The sequence below is a fragment of the Salvelinus alpinus genome, chromosome 32 (genome assembly GCF_045679555.1).
Source record: "Salvelinus alpinus chromosome 32, SLU_Salpinus.1, whole genome shotgun sequence".
Classification (NCBI taxonomy): Eukaryota; Metazoa; Chordata; class Actinopteri; order Salmoniformes; family Salmonidae; genus Salvelinus; species Salvelinus alpinus.
This window is the reverse complement of record NC_092117.1, coordinates 19356775-19381019: the sequence shown is the minus strand read 5'-3', so window position 1 is coordinate 19381019 and position 24245 is coordinate 19356775. Positions and strand designations below refer to the sequence as shown.

At 39.6% G+C, this 24245-nt stretch overlaps 1 protein-coding gene across 1 annotated transcript; it reads left to right on the top strand.

Annotated features, from left to right (window-relative positions):
• The first annotated feature begins 6116 nt into the window (after positions 1-6116).
• mgmt (O-6-methylguanine-DNA methyltransferase) lies at positions 6117-23797 on the top strand. The gene is made up of 5 exons (XM_071380114.1): positions 6117-6207; positions 7820-7959; positions 15422-15588; positions 20748-20887; positions 23197-23797. The coding sequence occupies exons 1-5, from the start codon at positions 6199-6201 to the stop codon at positions 23323-23325; spliced, it is 585 nt and encodes a 194-aa protein (XP_071236215.1). The 5' UTR covers positions 6117-6198; the 3' UTR covers positions 23326-23797.
• Positions 23798-24245: the final 448 nt, after the last annotated feature.

Below are 24245 nucleotides of genomic sequence, written 5' to 3'. Positions count from 1 at the left end.
ATTTCTTACTTGCGACTATGTGACTTAATTTTTAGTCATGTGGTTGTGATGTTATCTAGATTTCTATGTTATCACTATTCAAACCTATAATACTGAACCTATGTTGGTCTTTTGAAGTTGTTAGCACCATACAGTGTACAATCATTAGCCTCATAATGGATAATATCCATGCAGAGATTTCATAGTCTACATATTAAACAAAGTGTTCACCCTCAGCACAAAGGTAATTGTGAATCTGTAATAATAATTTGTTATAACACACGCTGACTCGCTGTGTCGGATGCCACATGGATCCTTTGAGGTGCAGACTGTTGATTACTGTAAATGAGAGCTGTTTCAGGGTGGATTGTGGGTAATTATATGCAGTGCACCCTGGGGACCGGTGGTGGGACTCAGGGGACAGTGACTCCACACAAGAGAGCGACTACGAAGAGAGCAACACATGCTAGGCTATCGACTCACACAGTGCATGTACAACTATTCAACAGGGCTATCTTTTAATTGGAATATCAATGATATGTCACAGAATCCCTATAACACATTCACAAGAAAAGTGTGCATATTTTTATGTGATTGAACAGCATTATGTCTTAATGAACCTAAGATGCTTAAAGAAAACAGACACAGCTGTAGTTTTCTTCCAAACTATTATTATAGCTACTAATCAAAGAAACATATAATCAAAGTTAGATATAAAATCAAAATGAGAATCAAAATTGACAACTGAATAGGCTTTAGAACAATATTCACGACAATAAGTAAACAAGGAATTGGGGTGATAGCAAAATCAGGCCGACATTGTAATTGCAGGGATACAATTAAAATTGGTCACATTAGCAACTGCAACAGAAATTCATGGAGAACATGAACAGGGCTGTCAAGAGTTCAATATTACTGGCAAGGATAATAAAGACAATAAAAATAGCATTGTATAGGCCCAAATATATGTTTTTATAATTGTCTTTATGACACACACATACTGTACATTGGGAATTAAATTCAAATTAGAATGCACTGTGTGGTAAAGTTTCAAACCACGCTGGGAGCCCAGCAATCTCGTTCTCTTCACTTGAGCTCATTTCGCCACTAATGACTTTGCCCCCTGATGCAAGCCAAGGGATCGGCAAAGGTCCTTGAAACAAAAACGGGAAATATAGCAATTACTGGGACTTTCATCGGCAAGAAAAGAGATTAAAAACCCTTGTGGTTGTATAAGCACCAGAGTTGCAAACCATGACTTTTTCCGTAATACGCATATATTCAAACTGCAGTTCTGTTTTCAATACAGAAAATGTATTATTTCCACAACCTTAATTCATTCTCCTTAACATGATAATGGCATCAGATGTGTTATGTATTACTAATCACGATTATAGCCTTTGGTGGTAGCAATGCATGTTGATTTCAAAATGCTGTGCATGTACGGAAAGAAAAGCTATTGCTTTTTAACACGGGCCTAAGGGACTGAAATTGTCCCCTAGTCTCTATATACCCATTGACACAAAGGGTCTCTTAACAATTTCAAATTATTACTTTATTTTCTCTAATATAATCCACCCCCTTTATTAAATCTTTCACCTTCTGGGACTTTAGCGATATAATCATATTACAGTGCTAAGATGTTTACATTTGAGAGACAGGCAGCTTTACTTGTTATGAACATGTAGCCTATACCCTAAGGACTGTTAAAATACGTGTGCATGCTATTTGGTCTAAATGAGGCTCGGGTCACCCATTACCTCAGGGCATCAGGCTAAGGCTGACTGAGCAGAAAATGGCCCCTGATATCCATAGATGCGATCTATTATACATTAAACATGCTTGTAAATATTCACTAGTCAAACCATTTGAATGGAAAATATTGTTTTGTTCTGAGGTCGGTGGGAATGTTGTCTCTAGAGGAAGTCCCATTAGAATAGGACCAACAATGACAATAGAAAACACCTATAGGGGACTGGAGAGAACATTAAGAGTTGTTTAACATGTTTGACTGCAGGACAGCAATGATACCAGAGAGATACATGATGGGTACTTATCATACTGGACTAATTCGGTTTAGACACCACAACCATTGGAGAATTATAGTTATAAATTGAAGTGAATTGGAACTGCATTGCTGCAGCATATTATCCTGTCACATGTGGTTAACAAAAAAAATGATGCATTGGATCCTCAGAGTAGCCAAACCTACAAAAATGTATAACATTTGTTGGATTAGTGGTTTGTCTCTGTGACAGGCCTACATGGCCTAAAATGATTGTATCATGTTGAAGTCCAACTATGGTGTTACTGATTGTTTTTGTTTCTAGCCTCATATACAATTTTAAGAGCCAGGAACAATGTGCTCTGACAGATATATTCTTTATAAGAGAGTCGTGGTCTCTCTAATTTGACACAGTTGTCAGATATAAAGCTCCTTAGAGAGTGTGGCCATGCTCTGGGTAAGAATGGGGATTACATTAACACCCCCACATCTTGTGACCCCAATAGTGCAGAATAAAACATACACCATGACTGAATCAAAGACTACTTCATGCTTCAGACCTCATTTTATGGACTTGGTCTTCTAAAAAGATGGGGTTTTGTTTTGTTTTCTACATGTTGTAATAGATTTTTATATTTAACTAGGCAAGTCAGTTAATAACAAATTCTTATTGAATGATACTAAATTGAATGATACTAAACAATATTGTATAATATAACCGACTTATACCATGGCATTGTTGAATAATTGTTTCTGATTGAAGGGCATTCTAGAATGTGCATTATTTCCCTATCTGACATATTTGTCATCTTCAGACACCTTTGAAACTTTACTGCAAAAAAACACCATGAAACAGTTGATATAACCATTCATTACGTACCACTCATAATGTTGTAAAATCAACATACATCTTTCATATAGGTACTGTAAATTAGTGGTAAAGGACACCCACTGCCACAAACTTTACATAATGTAGCAGTACTATTTAAAGAGACATTTCTAAAATCTTCATAATCTCCAGCCCAAACCCAACATCAATATATGTGAACATTGTGTTTCTATGTTTTATAGAAAAAAAGATAGGAAGATAAGTGTTTCCATTGATATCATCGGTGTGCATCGTGTGATTTTAACTAATTATGAGTAGGTATTGCCTAATAATGGTCTACTAAGTGGTTGATGATGTCATTGGAAACACTTATCTTCCTATATATTTTTTACTACAAAACATAGAAACGCATCATTTTCACATATGTTGATGTTGACGGTGGTGCTGGAGATGATGAATATGAAGTTGAACATTTTGGAAATGTCCTTTTAATTTCATATCAAATGGCCTGACACAGAAAACATTATCAATCCAACAGTAAAATAGATCATATCACATTCTAATGAAAACATAACATTCTCTTAAAATGTCTGTCCCCCTGTGCAGCCAGTCAGTCTTCTCCAGATGACGTGATGAATAGGGAACACTGATGGAATATGCATCAAAGTCGAGCTCATGATTTATGTAATAGCAGTCACTTGGACAATGATTAGCTGCTCTGTCAAACGTGTAATACGAGAGGTACAACCCCTGGTTTATCAGTCATTTATCTGAAGAGTGTCCTGATATTATCACTGGATCCTAATGTCATCATTATGCCGCGCAGCATGTGCGGGCCAGTGTATCACAGCGCCGGCGACAGAGCCTGTCAGGAGTTCAAGCCTCTTCATTTGCAAAGTGCTCAGACGTTGTTAACACTGTCAACAGTAAAATAGGAAAATCCACAACATTCCAGAAAAAGGGGGATAGCAGTACAGAGGCACTGAATAAGTGTACACCAGTGGGTATGAAGAATTGTGTGTGAGGGGGGGGGGGGGTGTAATGCAGTTGTCAAGCTTATTTGGTAGAAGGATGTAAAGAATAAATTAGAATTAAGCATACAACTAACAAAAAAATATATGTCTCTCATACAGTACTTCAACTATAATGGGTTTAATACAAACAGTTCACACGTACTGTACATTACGAACAATACAGAGCCCAGGAACTCCAGTGTGAGGCCCGGGAAGCATTTCTTCCTGATGAAAATTCACTCACATACCTGTGAAAGAATGATGGTGTTCATATCTCCCAGGACTTTCCTCTACTCCTCAAGCATGCTGGGTATTATAAACAGCAGCTCCTCCCACGTCAATATCAGGAGAAGTCTGCGAACAAAGGAAAAGGGCGAGACAGAGACACACAGTATAGGACAGAGCCATGACAATCATACGTACAGGAGTGGATGGAAGAAATTGCTCATAAACAATTTCTGTGTTAATGAAGAAGGTCCTGTTATTCTCACAAACATCTGGTGCCATAGGCTACACTAAAAGGAAGCTGTACTTTAAGTCCATCAACACCTCACACAAACAAATATAGTGAGGGAAACTGAACAGGAAAAGGAGCTCTTTGAGTTTCAAACAAAAGAGATCAGCCTTGCTGCCAACACAGACAGGGCACCACACCTTTACACTGATGCTGCTCACAATCAAAGGAACAGCCGTCACCAGTGGAACTGTGTTTTTAAAGGATATCTTAAAAAGATTAAATTGTGTGCCACTGATGGAAAACAATTGGGACTGGAAGCTTTACTGTACAGGTCATTCTCACACACACACACACACACACACACACACACACACACACACACACACACACACACACACACACACACACACACACACACACACACACACACACACACACACACACACACACACACACACACACACACACACACACACACACACACACACACACACACACATTATTCATTTGACCCCACCATGGTCAGAGTTTTTCCTGTTTTGTTAAATATTTCCACTCATTTGATTTGAATGAATACCACTGCGGTGATGCTTAAACCAATACATCATGTATGTGACCTGGATGTTTCAATACAGCATTGAGCCAATACAATGGGTGAGGGCAAAAGCAGGAGTAAATATAACAGATAAAAAACAAAAGTTCTTAAAGCTCATTTTAGTTACTACAACATCTTTGTTTGCTCAAATTGTAAAACTCCAATGTAAACTGTTGTAAGAGCAAGGTAGGCCTATATTTTTGTTGGCACATTATCATTAAACCAGAAGTCATGGCATCATGGCCCAGCATTTCCAGCAGAGGGGGCTGCTTACTGCAATCATATGGTGATTAATTGAGCTTGATTCTCACCATGCTGTGAACATAAGCTGTCCTACATGAAGTTATGTGAATAAAGGTCGCAATGCCTCTAATAATCCCTAACTCACTTACTTATAGCCTACATCAGAATCACATGCAGAATTAAGAAAAGTGTAATTTATATTATCACTCATGCAAGCTAATATCAAACCAGGTTATGTTCATTTTTATTAGGTCTAATTGTGCATGTTCCTCTAATTAGCTAACGAGAGACAAAAAGCAGGTTTAGAGCAGCAAAATGCAAATGACTTAGAAATTGCACAAAAAAGTAAATGGCAAGGCTGAGAATCATCTTTCATTGAAATGTCAGAGATAAATGGCTCAAATGTCACATCAATTAAAACGGGGGACAGTTAGTAGTTCATTAGAGAGAGCCATATTGCACCGTCGGGTAGCGCTGCCAACCCTTGCTATCTGGGGCAGACTGGCAGAGGGTCCAGATGGCACGGAAATCCTCAAAGATTTGAAAATGTTCTCTGCAGGGGTGGCGTTTTCTCCCCGCTCCCACCCTTACCACTGAGTGGGGTGTGGGCCTTGCCTGGCTTGCCACCCACAGAAGCTCAATTGGAAACTTGTATGGAAATATAGTACAGAGAAAGTGTAGAGAGTAGGCTACCTAGCTGCGGCAAGCTCATGGAGATAAATGATTAATGAGTGGATTAAAAGAAGCAGCAGGAAAGTTGTGGGTGTTACAAATATTTTCATTTAAGTATTCTAGTGGGTGAGATTTGTTTAACTATCTTTTTTCCTACCTGCTTTTAAAAATTTGATTAGGCATACAGCCTTCATAAGGATGACAAATTGTATATTAACTGAATACTATAGTGCATGTGTGATTTTAGTAGTATAGCTGCATTATTTGCTGTGGGGCATAGGGGGAAGCATGTCTGTCCAAATACGGAGTAAAGATAAAGTAGATGCAGCCGTTTGCCTCTTTTGATTGGCTGCCTCATACACGTTGTGGAATAAACCAGGAAGAGAAACAACTACACATTGTTACATGGAGCAGGCAAGTATTTGGAAGCATTTGGGCATTATATAAAAAGTTGTAGGCTACGTTCTTGTTTGTTATTTTCCTGACAATATATTAGGCTACTGTCAATATTACTACACCAACACATGCCATACATGTTTGCAAATGTTTTTGTTGTTAGAAGATATCAACGTGTGCTGCGCGCCTCATTTACTAGCTAATATCTGCATCTCTATCACGTTGAAGTTGAGATTTAAAATGGTTAGGGTCATGTTCAGGGTAGGGACAGTATGCGCGCGAATTCCAGAGTAGTTTGCGCATTATTTAGTCTCGCGAGGCCATCCAAATCTCGTCTCGCTGACCACTGACAGACTGTTAGAATAGTTGTATGGCTTTGTCTGTTCATTATGTGTACAAATATGCTAAATAAACATAGTATACTGTAAGCTATACTTAAATGCATACACAGTTATTTGCACCAAATTTATAAAAATGTCTATTAGACCTAATCAGCACATCAAACAGCTGAACTCTATATTCCTCATCATTTAAATGTTTTGGTTACGATACCCTTATCTAGTTTGTTTAGGATTAAAATATTGTACGTTTGTCATATGTGTAAAGTACCCCAGTGTCAAAGCTGTTTCAATGCTTGGTTTGCCATTGTGGGCGCTGCTCTGCAACATTGCAGCTTGATTGTCTTAGTTCATAGCACCCCCCCCCTCTCCCCTCCCCCAACCTGGGAGTTGCTGGAATAGTTAGGGAGGAGTTTACGTGCTCTCCTTTTTCCTGGAAGCTATTATGTGGTTACTGTAGATAGAGAGGAAGGGAATTGAGCTGTAGGTCCAGTTAAACAGATCTAAATCACTTAAATTATTATGACAGCAACAAATTATTGTATCATGGTTGTGTTTTTGTCTGTACCTCCTGTTTACTTTAACAAGTGCATGATGATAATGGGGAAATGTAAACCCATTGTTATTTCTAGACTTTATAACTGATGTGCAGGCCTGTATAGAAAATAGAGATTTCTTGGAATCAATGTGACCTTTATGTATTATAACCCCCATACCTCAAAAAGTCGCAATATAACATAGTCAATCATCTCTCCTTCCCTCAAAGTAAAAATAAAAAATAAAGTGCTGTCTGGTTATTGCCAAAATCCATCTCAGTCGTCAGAAAAGCTGCACGTTTTCACTGTTGTTAAGGGCTGGAAACCGGAATCCCCTTGGAGTTGCACCCTAAGGAACAAATTTAATGCTAGGAAAACATCCCGGCCATCAACCAAAAATGATGGATTGAAAATAATGTTGAGCTATCTAGGGAATCCCTCACCAGACAAGGGAACATACTGCATTGTTTTTCTCATTTATATGATATATAGAAAAGAAATGCGGGGAAAAAACGAGCGATTTATTGGTTAGATGGGCAGATAGTTTTTTTTCTCCATAAAACAAAGAAATACAGGATTTTAATGTAAGGATCATGTCACATCATGACATTGTTTCAAGGGTAGGTGTACAAATCATGAACATTTGACTCTTACGTGGTTTGCTTGCTTTTCAACAATTCCTTCAATATAGAATGTGTCAAATTCTGAAATTTAGCCACCTACATGAATACAACATTGCATATGTTTCCCTACCAGGGCAATGACATGAAGAGTCCGAGTCAGTGCAGACAGAGGACCATCTCGTTGCAAAGTCCCCTGGGAAAGATCCAAATCAGCGGATGTGAAAATGGTGTGCACACCATCCAGATCCTAATGGATGTTCCACCTGCAGAAAGGTATTGTACTGTACAGCCACCGACATTCTAAACAAAGGTGTGCAATTTACAGGCAGACAGCATCCACCCGTGTGATCGAGTGCTCCCTATTCCTCATTGGAAGCAGGGGCATTTTTGTTGATCCCCTAAGAAATATCCCAAAGAAAGTTGGGCAAAATATAGGAGACACTAGAAATATGAGGGGCACTAGAATAGTTGCGGTTGACATTTGATTTCTGATGGCACATTATTCCTGCAGTATATTTGAGATCTTCTGAAATCTAACTGTTTATTACCAACAGGGGTGAGTATTAGAGTGGAAGGCTAGGGTCAGCTAAGGGCATAGAGAACATGGCCTTTTCTGTACTGTATACCGGTATGTATTTTGCTTCCTAGTTAGAACTGATATTTGTCAGTTCTAGAAAACCCTTTTACACTCTGGTACAGTGGGATTTCAGAGCAATCATTGCTCAATAAAATTGACTATTTGCAATCTTGAATGATTGGAACAGATTAAAATCTGCATAAATAAGTATGTACTCTTTAATTTTCAACAAATTCCAATTTTCAGGTCCATGCCCTACATTTCAAATTGGTTTTGATTAGATGGAAATTAAATATCCCTGTATCACAGATTCAAATTTGATCAACTTGATTGGTTTGGGAAATTAAAGCTTTTTCACATTCACCAAAAAGGAAGTCATCCTTTTAGTAATGTATGGAAAACTGTAATTTATGGAAACATATTAATGCCCTTGTATATTTTAAATCAATATGTCTGCTACCTAGCTGTCTCCCATCCCCTAAAATTCATCAAGCAGTAAAAACATTATACTTGTTAATCAGCAGAAGGGTAGAAATTAATAATATGGAATGTGATTATCGAATATGTCCTGTAACCATGCACAAGCACATTTTCTGCCCCTCGTTCTGGATGTGGTTTAATTTGTGTGTTCAGGTTCAGTGAGAATATGCAAATGAATTTAATGATTTGCATCAGTAGATGCTGCGTTTAATATAATTTACTATGTCGGTCATCAGAGTAGTTTCTATTAGGCTGCAATGTATCTTCCCAAATGTAAGAACAAGTAAGGATTTAATTTGGATAATGTTTGAATGCTATCACGATCAGTTAGATACTGGCATTGATAAATTATTTGAGTATGTCAGCAACAACTTAATTGTAAAGTAGCCTATACAATTAGCATCAAAATGGCAAAACAAAGCAACAAGAATCCAATTGCCTAAGCCAGTCTTCCTCAAGATTTATAATTCTCCAAAAAGTGTATCATTTTTGGTTTTGGTCCAGGAGTGTTTTGCACTAGAAGAGTTGACAACCAAAGATGTGTGCTTGGTTGAAGCCTAGGGTTAGCATTGTTCAGTGCAAAACAACAGCAGTGGTAACAAAGCATTTGCCATATTGAAAAAGTGTGATTGATAAATGACATTATACTTACACAAATGCACTTGAAGCATTGCTTACACACCATGACCGTCAGCTTTTCTAATAGAAACGTCTCAAGCCCCTTTTGCTTCCTAACTGATATGGCTAGGCAACATTTGCTGAAATAAACCTCTACCAGTCTAACGACAGCCCTGAAGGCAGCGTCAGATGAACAAATTCATTATATCTCAACAACCCCTGTTGGGGACTAAGTCACCCAACACACTGTTAACCAGCATTCCCTTTTTAACATGGCCATAACATTGTTCACTGAAAAATGATACACATTTTGTTTACAGGAGATTACTATTATCTGAAATATGATGCTTCTCACCCCAAAACAGAGACATGTTATACAGAGGAAAAACACAGACTACTTTTTTTGTTAGGGTGAAAAATGGAAAAAGGCTGGACTTTTGGCCCCAAGACATTTTGTGGGCATATTATTTTACAATGCTTTGATCAATTTTTCTGTCAACCTTACTGAGATGTGGGAGAGCTGGAAAAAGCAATTTAGCTTGTGAGGTCCTCAATAGAAATGTAGTGCAGATGCCTGTGTGTGACATGTTGCATTAGTTCTTGAGTAGTCTTTATTGCCTGATAATGTTGCAAGGCGATACTGATATCAATCATTCTTTAACAGCTACCAGTATGCTGCAATTTTGTGACAAAAATAATGCATACAATAATTGATTTAATTCAAAGGTAAAGTATTAAAGTGATATATTCCTGCTTTAACAAAAAAAAAACATACAGTAGGACAACCAGAAAATGTGGTGCTCTAACAGAAACTGTTAGAAATACTGTCGGCCGGCCCGCGTATGGTTCCATAGATATTCTCATTAATACTACACGGATAAACAATGAACACTCGGTCTCATTTGCATATAGATATAAACAATATATTTGTGCATCTGAATTCCCATCACACATGGATCATGTGATGCGCCGGAAATCCTAAGTGGCTCAAACCAAAATTGTCATTATACTTCCCTATGCCATAAATCCAGCTTTTTTCCTCTCTCACAAAGCTGTATAAATCTGTGTCTGATTTTTCAACAATGCACATTGTTTTTAGCTAATTGTTTTCATCTGTTTGTTTTGCCTCTGATAGCAGGGAAATCTACCATATGCTCTTCCAAAAGACAAATGATTAGCAAATGAAATTCTGGACAGCTGTCTGACTGAAAGCATTTGGTTGATAGCATTCTGCTACCATAATTAGCTTAAGCTTTGGGTTAATTAACTTTCTACCTGGATATGCATAATAATAGCAGCACCCTGCACAAAACCAAGGAGCTTGTGGTATATCAGCAGGAAAGGCTGTCTTTATTTTATATTTCAACAGCATATTTCAATTTCAAGAGGCGATTTAACTCGGGAATATCATCAAAATTGTAGATTTTCCTTTCCGAGCCAGATAATTCTGAAACAATAGGGGTGTATTATGTGGCAGAAATGCCATTTCTGAATGTAATTAAAATGGATGAAAGCAATCACTGATTTTTAAATGCTTTTGTTCAGCATCAGGCCTGCTTGTAAAAGAAACACCCATTGAGAGGAGAAAGAGACAAGAAAACCTTACAGTACACGAGTAATTAGTATTTTGTATGAATGTGCTCACCATACTTGTTATAGTAAAGCATAAGAGAGGAAGACTGTGTTACACACAAGAGGAATGGATATTGTCAGTGTTTTAGTCTATTTAGCCCCAGCTAGTATAACCTATACTCTCCATTGTCATAGACCACATGAGGCCGAGTGTTTGATTTGTAACTGTTCTCCCTCAATGTTCACTGTCAAACTGTCTAAGCATGCCTGCTATATTCTGTCTAATACCCCAGCTGTCACAGCAGTTTTAACACACTACTAATACTACTAACACTAGTTCGCAGACTCGGTCCTCGAGACCTCAAGGGGTGCATGTTTTGGTTTTTGCCCTAGCACTACACAACTAATCATCAAGCTTTTGAATCAGCTGTGTAGTGTTAGGGCAAAAAACAAAACTTCCACCCCTTGGGGTCCCGAGAACCGAGTTTGGGAAACGCTGGTTAAACTATGTCATCATTTTGCATTTAGATTTTATAATGGCCTTAGGTACTGTAGATGTATTTTGTTTATCTGGCCTAGTGCTCAGCTGCAGGTTCATTAAGGTGCAGTTCCCCGTGGCCCTTGGACCCATCTGTGCTCTGTGCCTATAGCTCTGTCTCCTGGGACTCTTTCCCCAATCAGGCTGCCTGTGTCATTTCCTGTGGAAACCAACACCTGTGTTGACACACTACCTGTAAACAACCCAACACAGCCATTCATTTGTGAATGTAGATTCACCCAGGGCTGAATCCTAACTTGAGATCTGTGTGAAAATGGGAGCACAGATCTCAAGTTAGGCCGGTTTGGATTCATGTTGGATTTATTTCACCCAGGGAAGCTGTATTTTTTTAAGCCGTTCTAGATCAGAATGTTCTATTATTATCTGAAAACTTTTGATGGTAGCATGATGCCATGTGGCTTGTTTTTGAGACTGAACGTATTCTACATTTGTGCTATTCAACACTGTACAGTGTATGGTGTACTGAGGCAGGAAAATGGTTGTGTTCTGACATCTTGAAGAGAAGTATGAGTCAATTATGGCCAAGTGTTGTTCTTGCTTATCTTCCTGCGGCACCAAACAAGGATTTAGTCAAGGATTTAGGGGTGAGGGGGGCGGTGGTGGGGATCATGGTAAGCGGTTCACAACAAAACACTCAAAACTCCTGGGAACGGGCACTGATTTAAAAATAAATTACAGAAGACGAAGCGCTAACACTCAAGGGCCCTCAGCAGGGCTGGCATACACAGGTGAAGATTACCCTCCTCACTAATCAGAGGAACAAGGCAGTCATTTGCTCCGAACACAGACGGCAATTAGGACTTGGTGACACTGGATTCCCATAATGCCTTTGTGCTTGACATGGTCAAATTTTGACAGAGGCTATCCATGCAGGGTCACTGTCCCTCTCTCTCAGCCCAGGATAGACAGTTGTGGCTCCAAAGGTCCTCATTCCAGGAGATCCTTAATACATTTACTCCCTCACTGCCTTGTTACTGTACCACTCTGGTAATTAGAATCTCCTTGGAAGACACTGGAGACTAGAGGCTGAAAACACTATTTAAAACTGCTCACTAGTCCCATGTAGATACATATTGCTGAGTGGGTTGTATATGGATGATAGAGTAAGAAATAAGCCACTGGTAATGTGTGTCTACTTAGAGTCCATGGTTACTAAGCCGTGTGTTACAGCCAGCTTGAAGTACCTCACTGTCTCTGTGGCTATTGTAGCTAGATACTGTAGTGGGCTACCAGCGGAATTTCAACTGCTTCATTGAGCAAGTGGCATACAATTGTAACACACCCTTTGCCTTGAAGCCTATCAAGATCTTCCTTTTTTAGATAGTAATTTCAGGCTGTTTTCATGCTCTCTCGAGTCCTAACATCTCAGAGTTAAGTATCTGCTACTGTAAGGCTAAGGAAAATATGGACCGGTCTTGCCCTTTTCTGTTTCATCCTCTGACCCGCCATGTTAGCCATGATTGGTGAAGGAGAACTCTGGTAAGTGGTGCCAAACGTGGCTGCCAATCGAGACAGGATGAGCAAGATCACACTTCACAGGATGGAGGCATGAAAGCTGAAGGTTTTTCCTCCTTCAAAAATACTCTGACAACAATGTCGACAATTAGATGAAAGCAATTCCTTTTAATGACAGTAGATACTCCCACCAAAGTATGTCCCTGATACACACTGTGCAGTAGATAGCATAAGTCATACTGTAGAAGACCTATAATTAGTTTTGACAAAACATGGCAACAATATTTTTGTTGATGCGGTATCGCTCCCTGATTTATTTTTTTATGTTCATCCTAGGGTAAATGAAATAGCCATCCTAATAACTATATACATGCTCAATTCATTATTTGTATTAGCTCAAATAAAATAGGTAGAGTGCTAAACGACTCTCACACTGCACAGCAATGATTTATGGTAATTGCAAATCGATTGTGACAGGAGCACAATATTAGAAATTCTTTCAACTCACAATCCACTATCAAGGGAAATATGTTGTCCTCTGACGCATACCCTTGCCTGTGTGGAAACGAATAACCGATGGAAAACACAGGTCACAGGATGCTAAAAATATTCTGTTCTAAACTATGGAAAAGTAACATTAAAATTGTGCGATTTTAAAAGGGCCTTCAGGAATTGAACACTTCATTTGTGGGTTGGTCGGTATACAAAAGCTGTATGCGATTTGGCTTTCTTTTTGTTTATCTCAAGACACAAGTATTTCTCCTGGGAGAGTGTTATTGTAATTGGAAGAACATTGAAGACATTGATTGGATATCTCTGATCTCACATTTCAAGGTCATGGTTTCTAATCTTCCTCCTATAAAGTAAAAAAAAAAAAAACGATAAAGAGTACAAACGCCCAGCCTCTCCCAATATGTCTTCAGCTAAACTAACTTTGTAACTTTTACACAATAACATGTATGTTTGCTGACTGTATTATATTGACTTGTACTAAATGTAAATCTCAATGTAGGATCACTCATACACCCTCATTGTGAGGGTATATAGCAGAGGCCTGTGGGATAACAGCCATAGTGACAGGTCTAAAGTGTGAGTGGAGGTTAAAGGTCCCATGCCTTAAGCAAAGGTGCTCTAGCCTCTGTCCAGTAGATTGTAAGGCCTGCGGGTCCAACAGGAACATTTCCACAAACAATATCCCTGAGCTGTCAGTGTGCAGTGGCTGGAACATCCTCACTGAGAGAAAGAGAGGGATGGGGGGGGTCTGGAGAGGGAATAGAGAAATTCAGAGAAGGGAGAAATGAGTAGAGAAGGGGGGAGCGGCGATTGGGGAGGGGGAGAAGGGGGTGAGGGAGAGACAATGAAAAGTAGGGGCTGGCTGGGCGCTCACCCATGCCGAAAGAGATTGCTATGAGCCTTAGCCATTGTTTGACTGGGTCTCGGCTTGGACCAGGGCTAGGTGTCTGAGTTGTCAGCACTTGACTATAAACTCAACTGTGGTTTGGTGTATTTTGATATGAGTATTTACACCTTTTACAGTGTTCACACCTACTGTAAAATAGCACCCCTGAGAGTTTCATTACAACCACAAACACCTAGGCTATGCTGCTTTCTGAAAACTGAACTGCACCATAACACACTAGCTAGTAAACCTCAGCCAAGGATGTTGAATTCGTTTATTTTTATTTTTTTTGCACAAACTGTTTCCTGCAGCAGTGTTAAAAAGTACACCATGTTGACTTACGTATTGTGGGTTCGAAAAAAATATGCTCTTTGTGTTTAACAAACTAAATGTGTATTATTAATACTATACAGGATAAACCAATCTTCCAAAAAGGCACTTAAATGGTGTCATTATTTATTTACACGTCCGTACACCAGTTAATGGAATTGGCGGTGTTGAGCTGCAACACAGCTTGGGGTCTACTTTACTGAAATGCACATGTTACGAAATGGCTATCCCAGTAGGGTCTTTACATGTCCAATATGGGTCAGTCCACTTGCACGGACCTAGAGGCTGGTCAGCATCACAGAGCAACCTCATCTTTGTTAAGTGATGCTAGCTCAACCATAGGCAAAGTGCTTTTCCAGATGCAAGTCCAAGTTTTGTTTGTTGCTTGTAGGCACCCCTTTATATTGATATGCTGCCATTTTTTACTGGGACTAAACTCGTTTTAGAGCCTTGCTGCCATAAGAATAATTGTAAATCCTGTTATTTTCGACGACTGACATGCAATAACACAGTTGCATGAAATACTTAACTTTTGATGTAATGCCAAACTATTCAGCTGTTTCATTCACATCAACAACGTCTGTCAGTTTGCATACAATGAAACACTTTTGTCATTACTCTATCATTCATGCCCTTTCATTCAGGACTTTTATTACACACATGACATGCTATGATACTGTCTAACTGAGAATGGTCTCTTATTAATCTTCTTTTTGGGGGGGGGTGCTTCTCATATCTCTCACAGGAGTGGTGATGCCTCCCTAAGCTGTGTGGTCACTGTTAGCAATGGCCAAGAGCAAATGGGCCCAGAGTTGCAGCACTGCGTGGAATGGCTTCGGGCCTACTTCAGCGAGCCGTGGACCGTGGGGAGGCTCCCACTCCCAGTCTTTCACCACCCCACCCTGCATGGAGGTCTGTCGCCATGGATAAATACTTTTTCAGAGCCATGACTGGAATCAGGCTTTCACTCTTAATTGTCAGTTACCTCACTTACACTCTCTGGCTCACTGTGTTATAATGAAGTATTTTATGGCAGAGAGAGAGAACAGAACCCGGAGCTGTAACTTGGTTCAGTAATCTGTGGCAGCCCTTACCATGCGTGTTAGTCTTGGCCGCTGTTCCCATGATTCTTGGCACATTCTTGAAAACTGATCAAATTCCACTCTTGACATGTTCAGACAGGAAGCTTTTTTTAATGAGAACATGTGAATGTTAGTAAAGTTTCAATGAGGGCATTGTTGGCTTGACCAGTCACCCACAGCAGGGGACAAGAGAGCCTTCACAATGGACAGTTAGTGTGCTTTCAAGAAATAGCTGTGATTTCATAGTTTATAGGCAGCAGTACATTTGACCGAAGATAGGTAGGCAATTATTAGAGCATTTTCTGCAAGAATAAATGAGTATCATAATGCCATAAGACATTGTTAAAATGACACACTTTGGAGGACAAAATCATTTCCAAGAAAATGTAAATATAAGTCAGTTAGACTTTTAAGTCTGAATGCTTATTGTATTGAAGCTGATAATTTTCCGAAGCGGTTTAATTTAGGAGGAAATAAAGCGCACCTACACCCAAAAAATATGACAGCACTCAAATCCACTCCATTGCATGTACTCAACAACCGTGCTACTCTTCCCCTGCTATTAGGTTTTAGTTGCAGTCTAATTTCATGCAGATCCACACAGTGCTTGAGTGATGGCATTTTCAATGAGTAGGTACTCCATTGAGACTCTGTATACTGCAACGAGTCCCACGCTCCCGCAAAGGCAATGCAGAAATACATCAGGAGCAATTACGATATCAACTTCCAGCGTGATTCCCTCCACCACCAAGTGCTTGTGTACCCGCCCCGGGCTCTTTCAAATCGCATCTCATCTGAAGTCTTTGGGGTTTTAATTAAATTTCTGGATAGATGGAATTCTTCATTAGTACCTGATCTGAATAAATGATTGTGCTCTGTTAACCCCCCCCACCCACACACACACACACACACACACATCTCTGTTGTTCTGAGGTTGGGTAAATAGATGGTAGCCTAGGAGTGAATTGCTCTCAGTGGTCCAATAGCTGTAACGGTTGTCAGTGAAGACATGTTAAATGCAGGCAGCATGAGTATTTGTCTATTGAGGGAAGAAAATGCACTTTCTATATTTTTGATGATCATCAGAATTTTTAAATTTTCTTCTGGTTATGAGCAGGGTACGGATAGTTTGAATGAATTGCTAGTTATACTAACCTGTTAAGTGCCCTCAGGATATTTATGAAATGCATATTGTAATTAGAATGATTCATGTCCAACATAAAGGCTTTGTTTTTTTGGGGTGAAAAAAGCTGAATGTCACATTACTTACAGCTTCACATAGGAATCATTGCCTCTACTTTTTCAATGTTGTCACATTCATTTGCTCTGTTCATATAAAATGGAACCACTTTTAATATTAAGCTTCTTTGCGTAAAGTAGCAACCCAGTTGAGGTGACATGAAACAAGATGTGGAACTTGTTTTCCTTCACTCGCTGTCATGCACCACATCACACACAAACTTTGGTTGGTCGAGAAGAGATGGAGAATGTGAGTGTGTGTCTCCTCAAACACAGACACCACAGGTTCTCAGAATGATGCATATTCTTTCATTAATTATACATCCATATGTAAAAGACGAGAGGATCTTAGTCTGGGTAAGCGGCACGGGGAACGTGTGGGGAGGGGGGAAGGGCCCTCTTCAAAGCCCATATGACTGGGTTCCTGCAGGAGTCTGAACCTCCCTCTGTGCACAGCGCAGCGCGAGATGAGACTCTCCAGGACCCGCCCCTGTGATGTGGAGAGGAATTAGGGAAATGAACGTTTTCAGAATATCGAATAATCAGAGAATCATGAACACCCCCGTCAGCCTTCAAAAGTATGGATCCCCTAAGACTCAGGAGACACTTTGACTAGGAGCCAAATTCTCTCCTCCCTGCCATTAGACACAAAGGATAATGAGGGGGCCGCATTTCCACTATTATACTTTATGCTCACAACTACAGAGGGTTGGGTAGCAACTGGAAAATGATCTCTCCAAATCTCATTGTTAGTTAGCTAGGCTCATGTAGTGTCTGCAAATGTTCCACACAGTCACCTACACAACATTATGAACGGCTAATAAACTACTGGATTTATTATTTTATGTACAGTATTACATTTAAAAAGAACAATTACGTCAATAGATTTAAAATCATATAATCCATTCCTACCCATCGATTTTAGTCGCAGCCAACCTGGCCTCTCCAATGTCCCTGTCACCTGCACTTATGGTAGGTAATGACCTGTGACATCATTATGGGAAGTCTGTAAAGGTGTAAGTGGTGCCCCTCAACTTTTATTTAAACAATTGACATCGGTGTGACCCAATCTAAACAGGGTCTTGACCCCAGACACACCATATTAAGCCCTTTATGAAGTATGGGGCTAAGGGACCGCTCTCAAATCATTGCTGGTCACCTGAGTTGACCCTCATGAAACTCTCCAACACTGTTGAGGCCGGAGTTGTTTAACCTCTAGATGTGTAGGTTTATGTCTGTGGAACCAGTATAAACCTTTTTCTTGTTTGACCAAGAAACTGGGGGTGTAGACTCACTTAAGACATATAGTGCAAGTTAACATAGCCTTGGACATGATGTAGAGTCTGTCAATTTGACATTGACTAGTTGTTTGTCGATAATGTGTACATAAACACTGATTTGTATCTGTAGTCAGGAAGTGGTGCTGTTTAGCCACCAGAGTCACAGCGGTATCAATATGTAACACACACGCCATGCACGCGAATCCATCATTTACAAGCAAGAATAATCTATTTAAAAATTGAGGATAAAGCTTCCTCTCTCCTCTTTACATGAAGTCTGCCTTCGTAAGAACCCATCAGCTCGTTGACAGCGTGATTATTACCTGAAAAATTATTAAACAGTACCTACGGGCCTCGTTGAAGACAAAGAACTCACATGGGTACGCATCAATCAAATATATCCCCTTCAGGTGTTACACTTATTCCCCCCAGTTTAGGCAAATTGCCTTGTTGGCGTGGCTTTGTGTAGCGGAGAGTGACTATAAGGTGAGAGCCTAGGGAGTGAAGGATGTTCGCTCTGTAGAAGAGATACTGGGGGGGTTACATGTTTTCACACAATGCCAATTTAGAGTGATTTCACATACTGTAGATCACTTGTCATGTGCTCTCTTAGACCAGAATGAGATGGCATGCTAGATGGCTAATTGACTGTGTAGGATGCATGAATTAAAGGACCAATAAGCTTAAGCTGTTCACTATTTCACTTTACAAAGGTACGGTTCAATTGTACACAGCTAGTCAATGTTCAGAGTAAAAATAGATCAGATTTGAATATATTGCATTTCTACTGTAAGTAATCAGAGTAGTCTGGTAGTACAGCTAAATATAATGCTACCGCTAAAGTGTTAATGAAATCAAAGCTGTTAATGTGGCTTCTTAAACTGCAAATAATTTCTGAATTCCACCATTTAAGAGAGCCTGATATAATGAATCTACTCTCAATAGAAAGCAATTAAAAGGACAAATTAGTCTTATTAACCTCGAAGTCATCCCACTGCCACAAATGGTGTGCAACATTCAAATTATTTTTATTTAAAAAATTAGAACAGATTTGGTGTCTATTTGGCCTCTCTTAATCCTTTTAAATGAAAGAGCGACCTTATAATTGTAGCTGTGACCTTATCTAATATAACCTAGATTGTCCTTCTTCAGAAATAATTTCCTTCATGTAAAACTCTTTCTCTTTTGTAGCTGGTATTGGCAGAAAGGTTTGGAAAGCTCTTTCTTAGTTGTCTATTAAAGATGCACTATTCAGAAATCGCTCTGCCATTTCCTGGTTGCTAAAATCTATTAGTTTGCCTAATTCAGTTTATGTTACAAAACAAGCAAGAATAGTGTAGAGAATCATTGCACCATCTAAACCTCGGTGAAGCATTTTATTTCCATACCCAAAAATAAAGTAATTTTAGCTGTTTGAAGCTGGTGTACAAAACTGAATGTAAAATACGCAAAAACAAAACTTAAGCACAGGAAGCATAGAAATTGAGCACATGGAACAGATCTACCGCTTAGACTTGCTTTCAATGAGAATGACAGATCTCTAAATCACATTTCTGTGTGAATTTGAGCAGGTCACCCAAAAAGTTACATAAAATCACATTTTATTTGTCACATGCGTGGAATACAACATGCGTAGACCTTACAGTGAAATGCTTACTACAAGTCCTTAACCAACAATGCAGTTTTAAGAAAAACAAGTGTTATGAAAGTATTTACTAAAATTAACTGAAGTAAAAAATAAATAAATAAAGTAGAATATATATAACAAATAATTAAAGAGCAGTAGTGAGGCTATATACAGGTGGTACCGGAACAGAGTCAATGTGCGGGGTCACAGGTTAGTCGAGGGAATTGAGGTAATATGTACATGTAGGTAGAGGTAAAGTGACTTTGCATGGATAATTAACAGAGAGTAGCAGCAGCGTAAAAGGGAGGGGCAATGCAAATAGTCTGGGTAGCCATTTGATTAGCTGTTCAGGATTCTCATGGCTTGTGGATAGAAGCTGTTAAGAAGTCTTTTGGACATAGACATGGCGCTCCGGTACCGCTTGCCATGCGGTAGCAGAGCGAACAGTCTTATGACTAGGGTGGCTGGAGTCTTTTTGACAAATTTTAGGGCCTTCCTCAGACACCGCCTGGTATAGATGTCCAGGATGGCAGGAAGCTTGGCCCCAGTGATGGACTGGGCCGTACGCACTACCATATTGCAGTTTTAACTAATTTACTGCCTGGTGATGTCACCAAAACAGGCTGAAATTTCAGGTTGTCTTTTCAAACAGCTAAAAGGGCATTATCATAATTTTCACAATTTCACTGTATTATTCCAACATTATAGTGTGACATATTCTGTATATAAAATACAGGAAAATCACTTTTTTTTACTGCACTGTGACTGATTAAGCGTCAGTCTCTACCTTTATACCTCCAACTCACTCCCTCTATTTGTCTCTCTTTCTCTTTTATCTTGCAGATGCCTTCACCAGCCGGGTTCTGCAGACTCTTGTGCGGGACGTGAAGGTGGGAGAGACGGTGTCGTATAAGCGGCTGGCTGAGATGGCAGGAAACCCCAGGGCCGTGAGAGCTGTGGGAGGGGCCATGAGGAGGAACCCGGTCAGTAGGGCTCTCTTTGATTGACACGTACACTGCTCTGAGATTAGCCATAGGTAGTCAGGACCACACCACAGTTGGCTTTAGTTTTACCAAAGGTATACCTCTTTTAGTAGTGAGTATCAAGTACATGGGTATGAAGTACAAGTACATACCTGTTACAGCTTCAGTAAGGCACAGACAGCTTTAGCATCCAGCCATGATCGGGAGTCCCATGGGGTGGCTCACAATTGGCCCAGCATTGTTTGGCCGGTGTAGGCCGTCATTGTAAATAAGAATTTGTTCTTTTTGTTCTTAACGGACTTGCCTAGTTAAATAAAGGTTACATTTAAATACAATTATGATTTATTCAAAATAATAATTTAACTCAATCATGAATTTTATTCTGAGTATCTGCATTATTGTAAAGGCTATGTTCAAATGTATGGCTCTTGTAGGAAAGCAGTCATACCCTCTATCTTTTTTACTGGTGATTTTATTCAGTCTGTACAAAATGAAAAGCTAGAGGGAAAACGCTGTGTCTGCTTTTGATCAGAACCTTTGATCAAAGCCCGTTTAGCTCTGCCCATGTAGTGCTGTGGGCTAGTCGACTAAACTCCACGATTTGCGATGGAGTTGGGCGGAGACTAGTGTAGGCCGACTGGAGCTCCAACTTCACATAAGATTACTTTTTTAAATCAAAAACTACTGATTTCAGCACCCAAAGAATAGCCGCAATATCACAGAACAATGTCGTTCATTTTTTTGTGACATCGGAGCTCCAGTCGGCCCACACTAGTCGCCAGTCAACTCCATCGTAAATCGTGGAGTTGAGTTTAATCGGCTAGCTGTGGGCATGTGTTGGAGGCACTGCACAGCAGTAGTAGTAATAGAAGTTTTGTGAAGACACACACATTGTGTTTTTACAAAGTAACCAATGTATGTTTTAAAGTCTAAATGTATGGTCAAATAAGTACAATATTATGTGTTATGTTACTCTGTAATATGCACTGAAAGTACCCTTACTCACGATTACATTCTAGAGTAATACCTTCCAGTTAAACAATAAAGAGTCTAGCCTTTTGTCTCATGATCTAGAATCAGATCCTCTCAATGTCAATTACTTGTCAGTACTGCTGATACACTTGGGCTTCAGCTGTGAAAAGCTCTGGAAAGTATTGATTTTTGCCTCTCTGTGGCACTTCTTTACCAGGATTTGAGTATTGATAAGCTTTAGTGTTCTTTCCCCGAGTGAAGAGGCTGATCCAAAGGCCTTGAGAGTACCCTACCTAGACTGCTCTTCAAACCCGGGGAACCCAGTATCGATCCACATAGCGTTGAAGCTTCCCTCTGTCAGTAAGGTTAATCTGGGGTCTGAAAGTTTTATTGCTGTTGACATGAGAGTGGTTTTAATGATCGATTTAAAACACATAGGATTTCCTACAGTAAGAGAAGGGCTGAAGGTACAGCCATCAAACCGTGACAACCAACCCTGAACTAGTGAAATCTAGTTCAATTACAGGGCTATGCCAGCTAATATGTAATTAATAATAACATGTTTTTAATATTTGATCATGACAGCAAAATCCAGGTAATATCCAGGCGGCGTAAGAGCAACTCGATGTAAGCTAGGCTAACGTTTGAAAATGCAAACAACTGTTATGAAGTGCCCGCCCTATTGCCACTATTCTTGTTGGGATTCCACAATGAATGAACTTGTGTAATCTCGCTTGTTTTATCCTTCACCAGTCATTTAGTTTACAAAGAACTCCAGACCCCCTGGCAGTCATCTGCAACAAGAGTAAACGCACCATCGACTTCCTCTTTTTAATGATCACAGGGTTATCAGATCTTAATGTTGACACCGTCTCCATTGAATATTCATCCTGCTGGTGTTTTTGCCCATTAATTTTTGATTGCTGCTTTGCTTTATACTATTAAAGAGTCAAAAATCATTTATAACCAAAGACTGAGAGTTCACGTTCAATGTGGATCCGTTCAGGATCAAACCAAGACACTCTTGACGTGGCTTTTTTACATGATCAAATGAAGGGAAAATGTTGTAGATTCATGTTTTCATATATAGCAAATCAGGGATGCCTCAGTGGTTCTGTGTTATCAAAGCATCAACAATTATGCTACATTCACAGTGTCTGTCTGTGTCAACATGAGAATGCAGTCCCTGAATTGTCACGTCACTTGACTAAACGTTGTTATGACATGGACGTATTATCTTCATAACTAGTGGTGTGAAACATAAGGAGAGGCTTGCTCAACCAATTGTACCCCCAATATTGCCGTAACATGCAATTTTATTAATCTCTTCACCTCAGGTGCCTCTTCTCATCCCCTGCCACCGCGTCATCTCCAGCAGTGGTCAGAGTGGGATGTACATGGGCGGCAAAGGTAACCATCTCAAACAATGGCTGCTCACCCACGAGAAGGTCAAAGAGGAAGACTGAAGCATAATGAAGTGATATAGTAAGACCAGTGTGGGATTATATTTTACAAAGCAGGGTTGACGTGTTATCCAGACAACTTCTATATCCATTCTGAACACTGTACTTCCTGAAACAGTTAAGAGCTTTCTTTGTGTTATATGGGTGAAAACCAACTATTATTTCTGACTGTTTATCACAGTAAGCAAGCTAACTCCTTTATCCTGCTTTGTGAAATACAACAGTAAGCAAGATGCGATGTCAACAATGAACCACAGCTGAGGAAACCTGTACATAGTTGCGTGACATGTGCACATGGGGCGGCTTCACAATTGAAATGTGTGTCAGCTGTGCCTTATTTTGAAAATGCTGTCTATAACCCAAGGGAGAGCTTTCATGTTTTGATTTTATATCTGCTTCTGTTCTGCTTTGTCCAACTGTCCAGTCTGTGTTCTAATTGAATTCATGTGAAAGAATAAAGTGGAGGTTTAAGGGAGTGGCGGTGTTATGCGAGTTAGTGTAGAGGCCTCAGTCTACCCCCCTAGTGGGCCCTCAGTTTTAGAACGGCGGTAACAACGCATTCTGCATTCCGGCAGCACAGTGAAATAGATTCTAACTATACTGCAGCGGGACAAGACAAGACAATCACACCCATATGTTTATGCCAATACTACTACTCTTATGTTCTACTAATCATACTGTATAGTTAATGTTGGTCTGAAATTAGAAGGCACTAAAATAACTTTAACATTGAACATTAGGAATTACAAACATATGTTCCCATGGGTGCCAGTTTGGGTTGCCAGTTATTGTTGGAATGGTTTCTCTAAATAATTATTTCCCAAAAAATATGTCACTTGAATCGTTTTCCTCCCTATGCTAAATCACTCTTTGTACCTTTCATTGGTTATTGTATTTCCTGCCAAGTGAATGCTTTGTTCAAC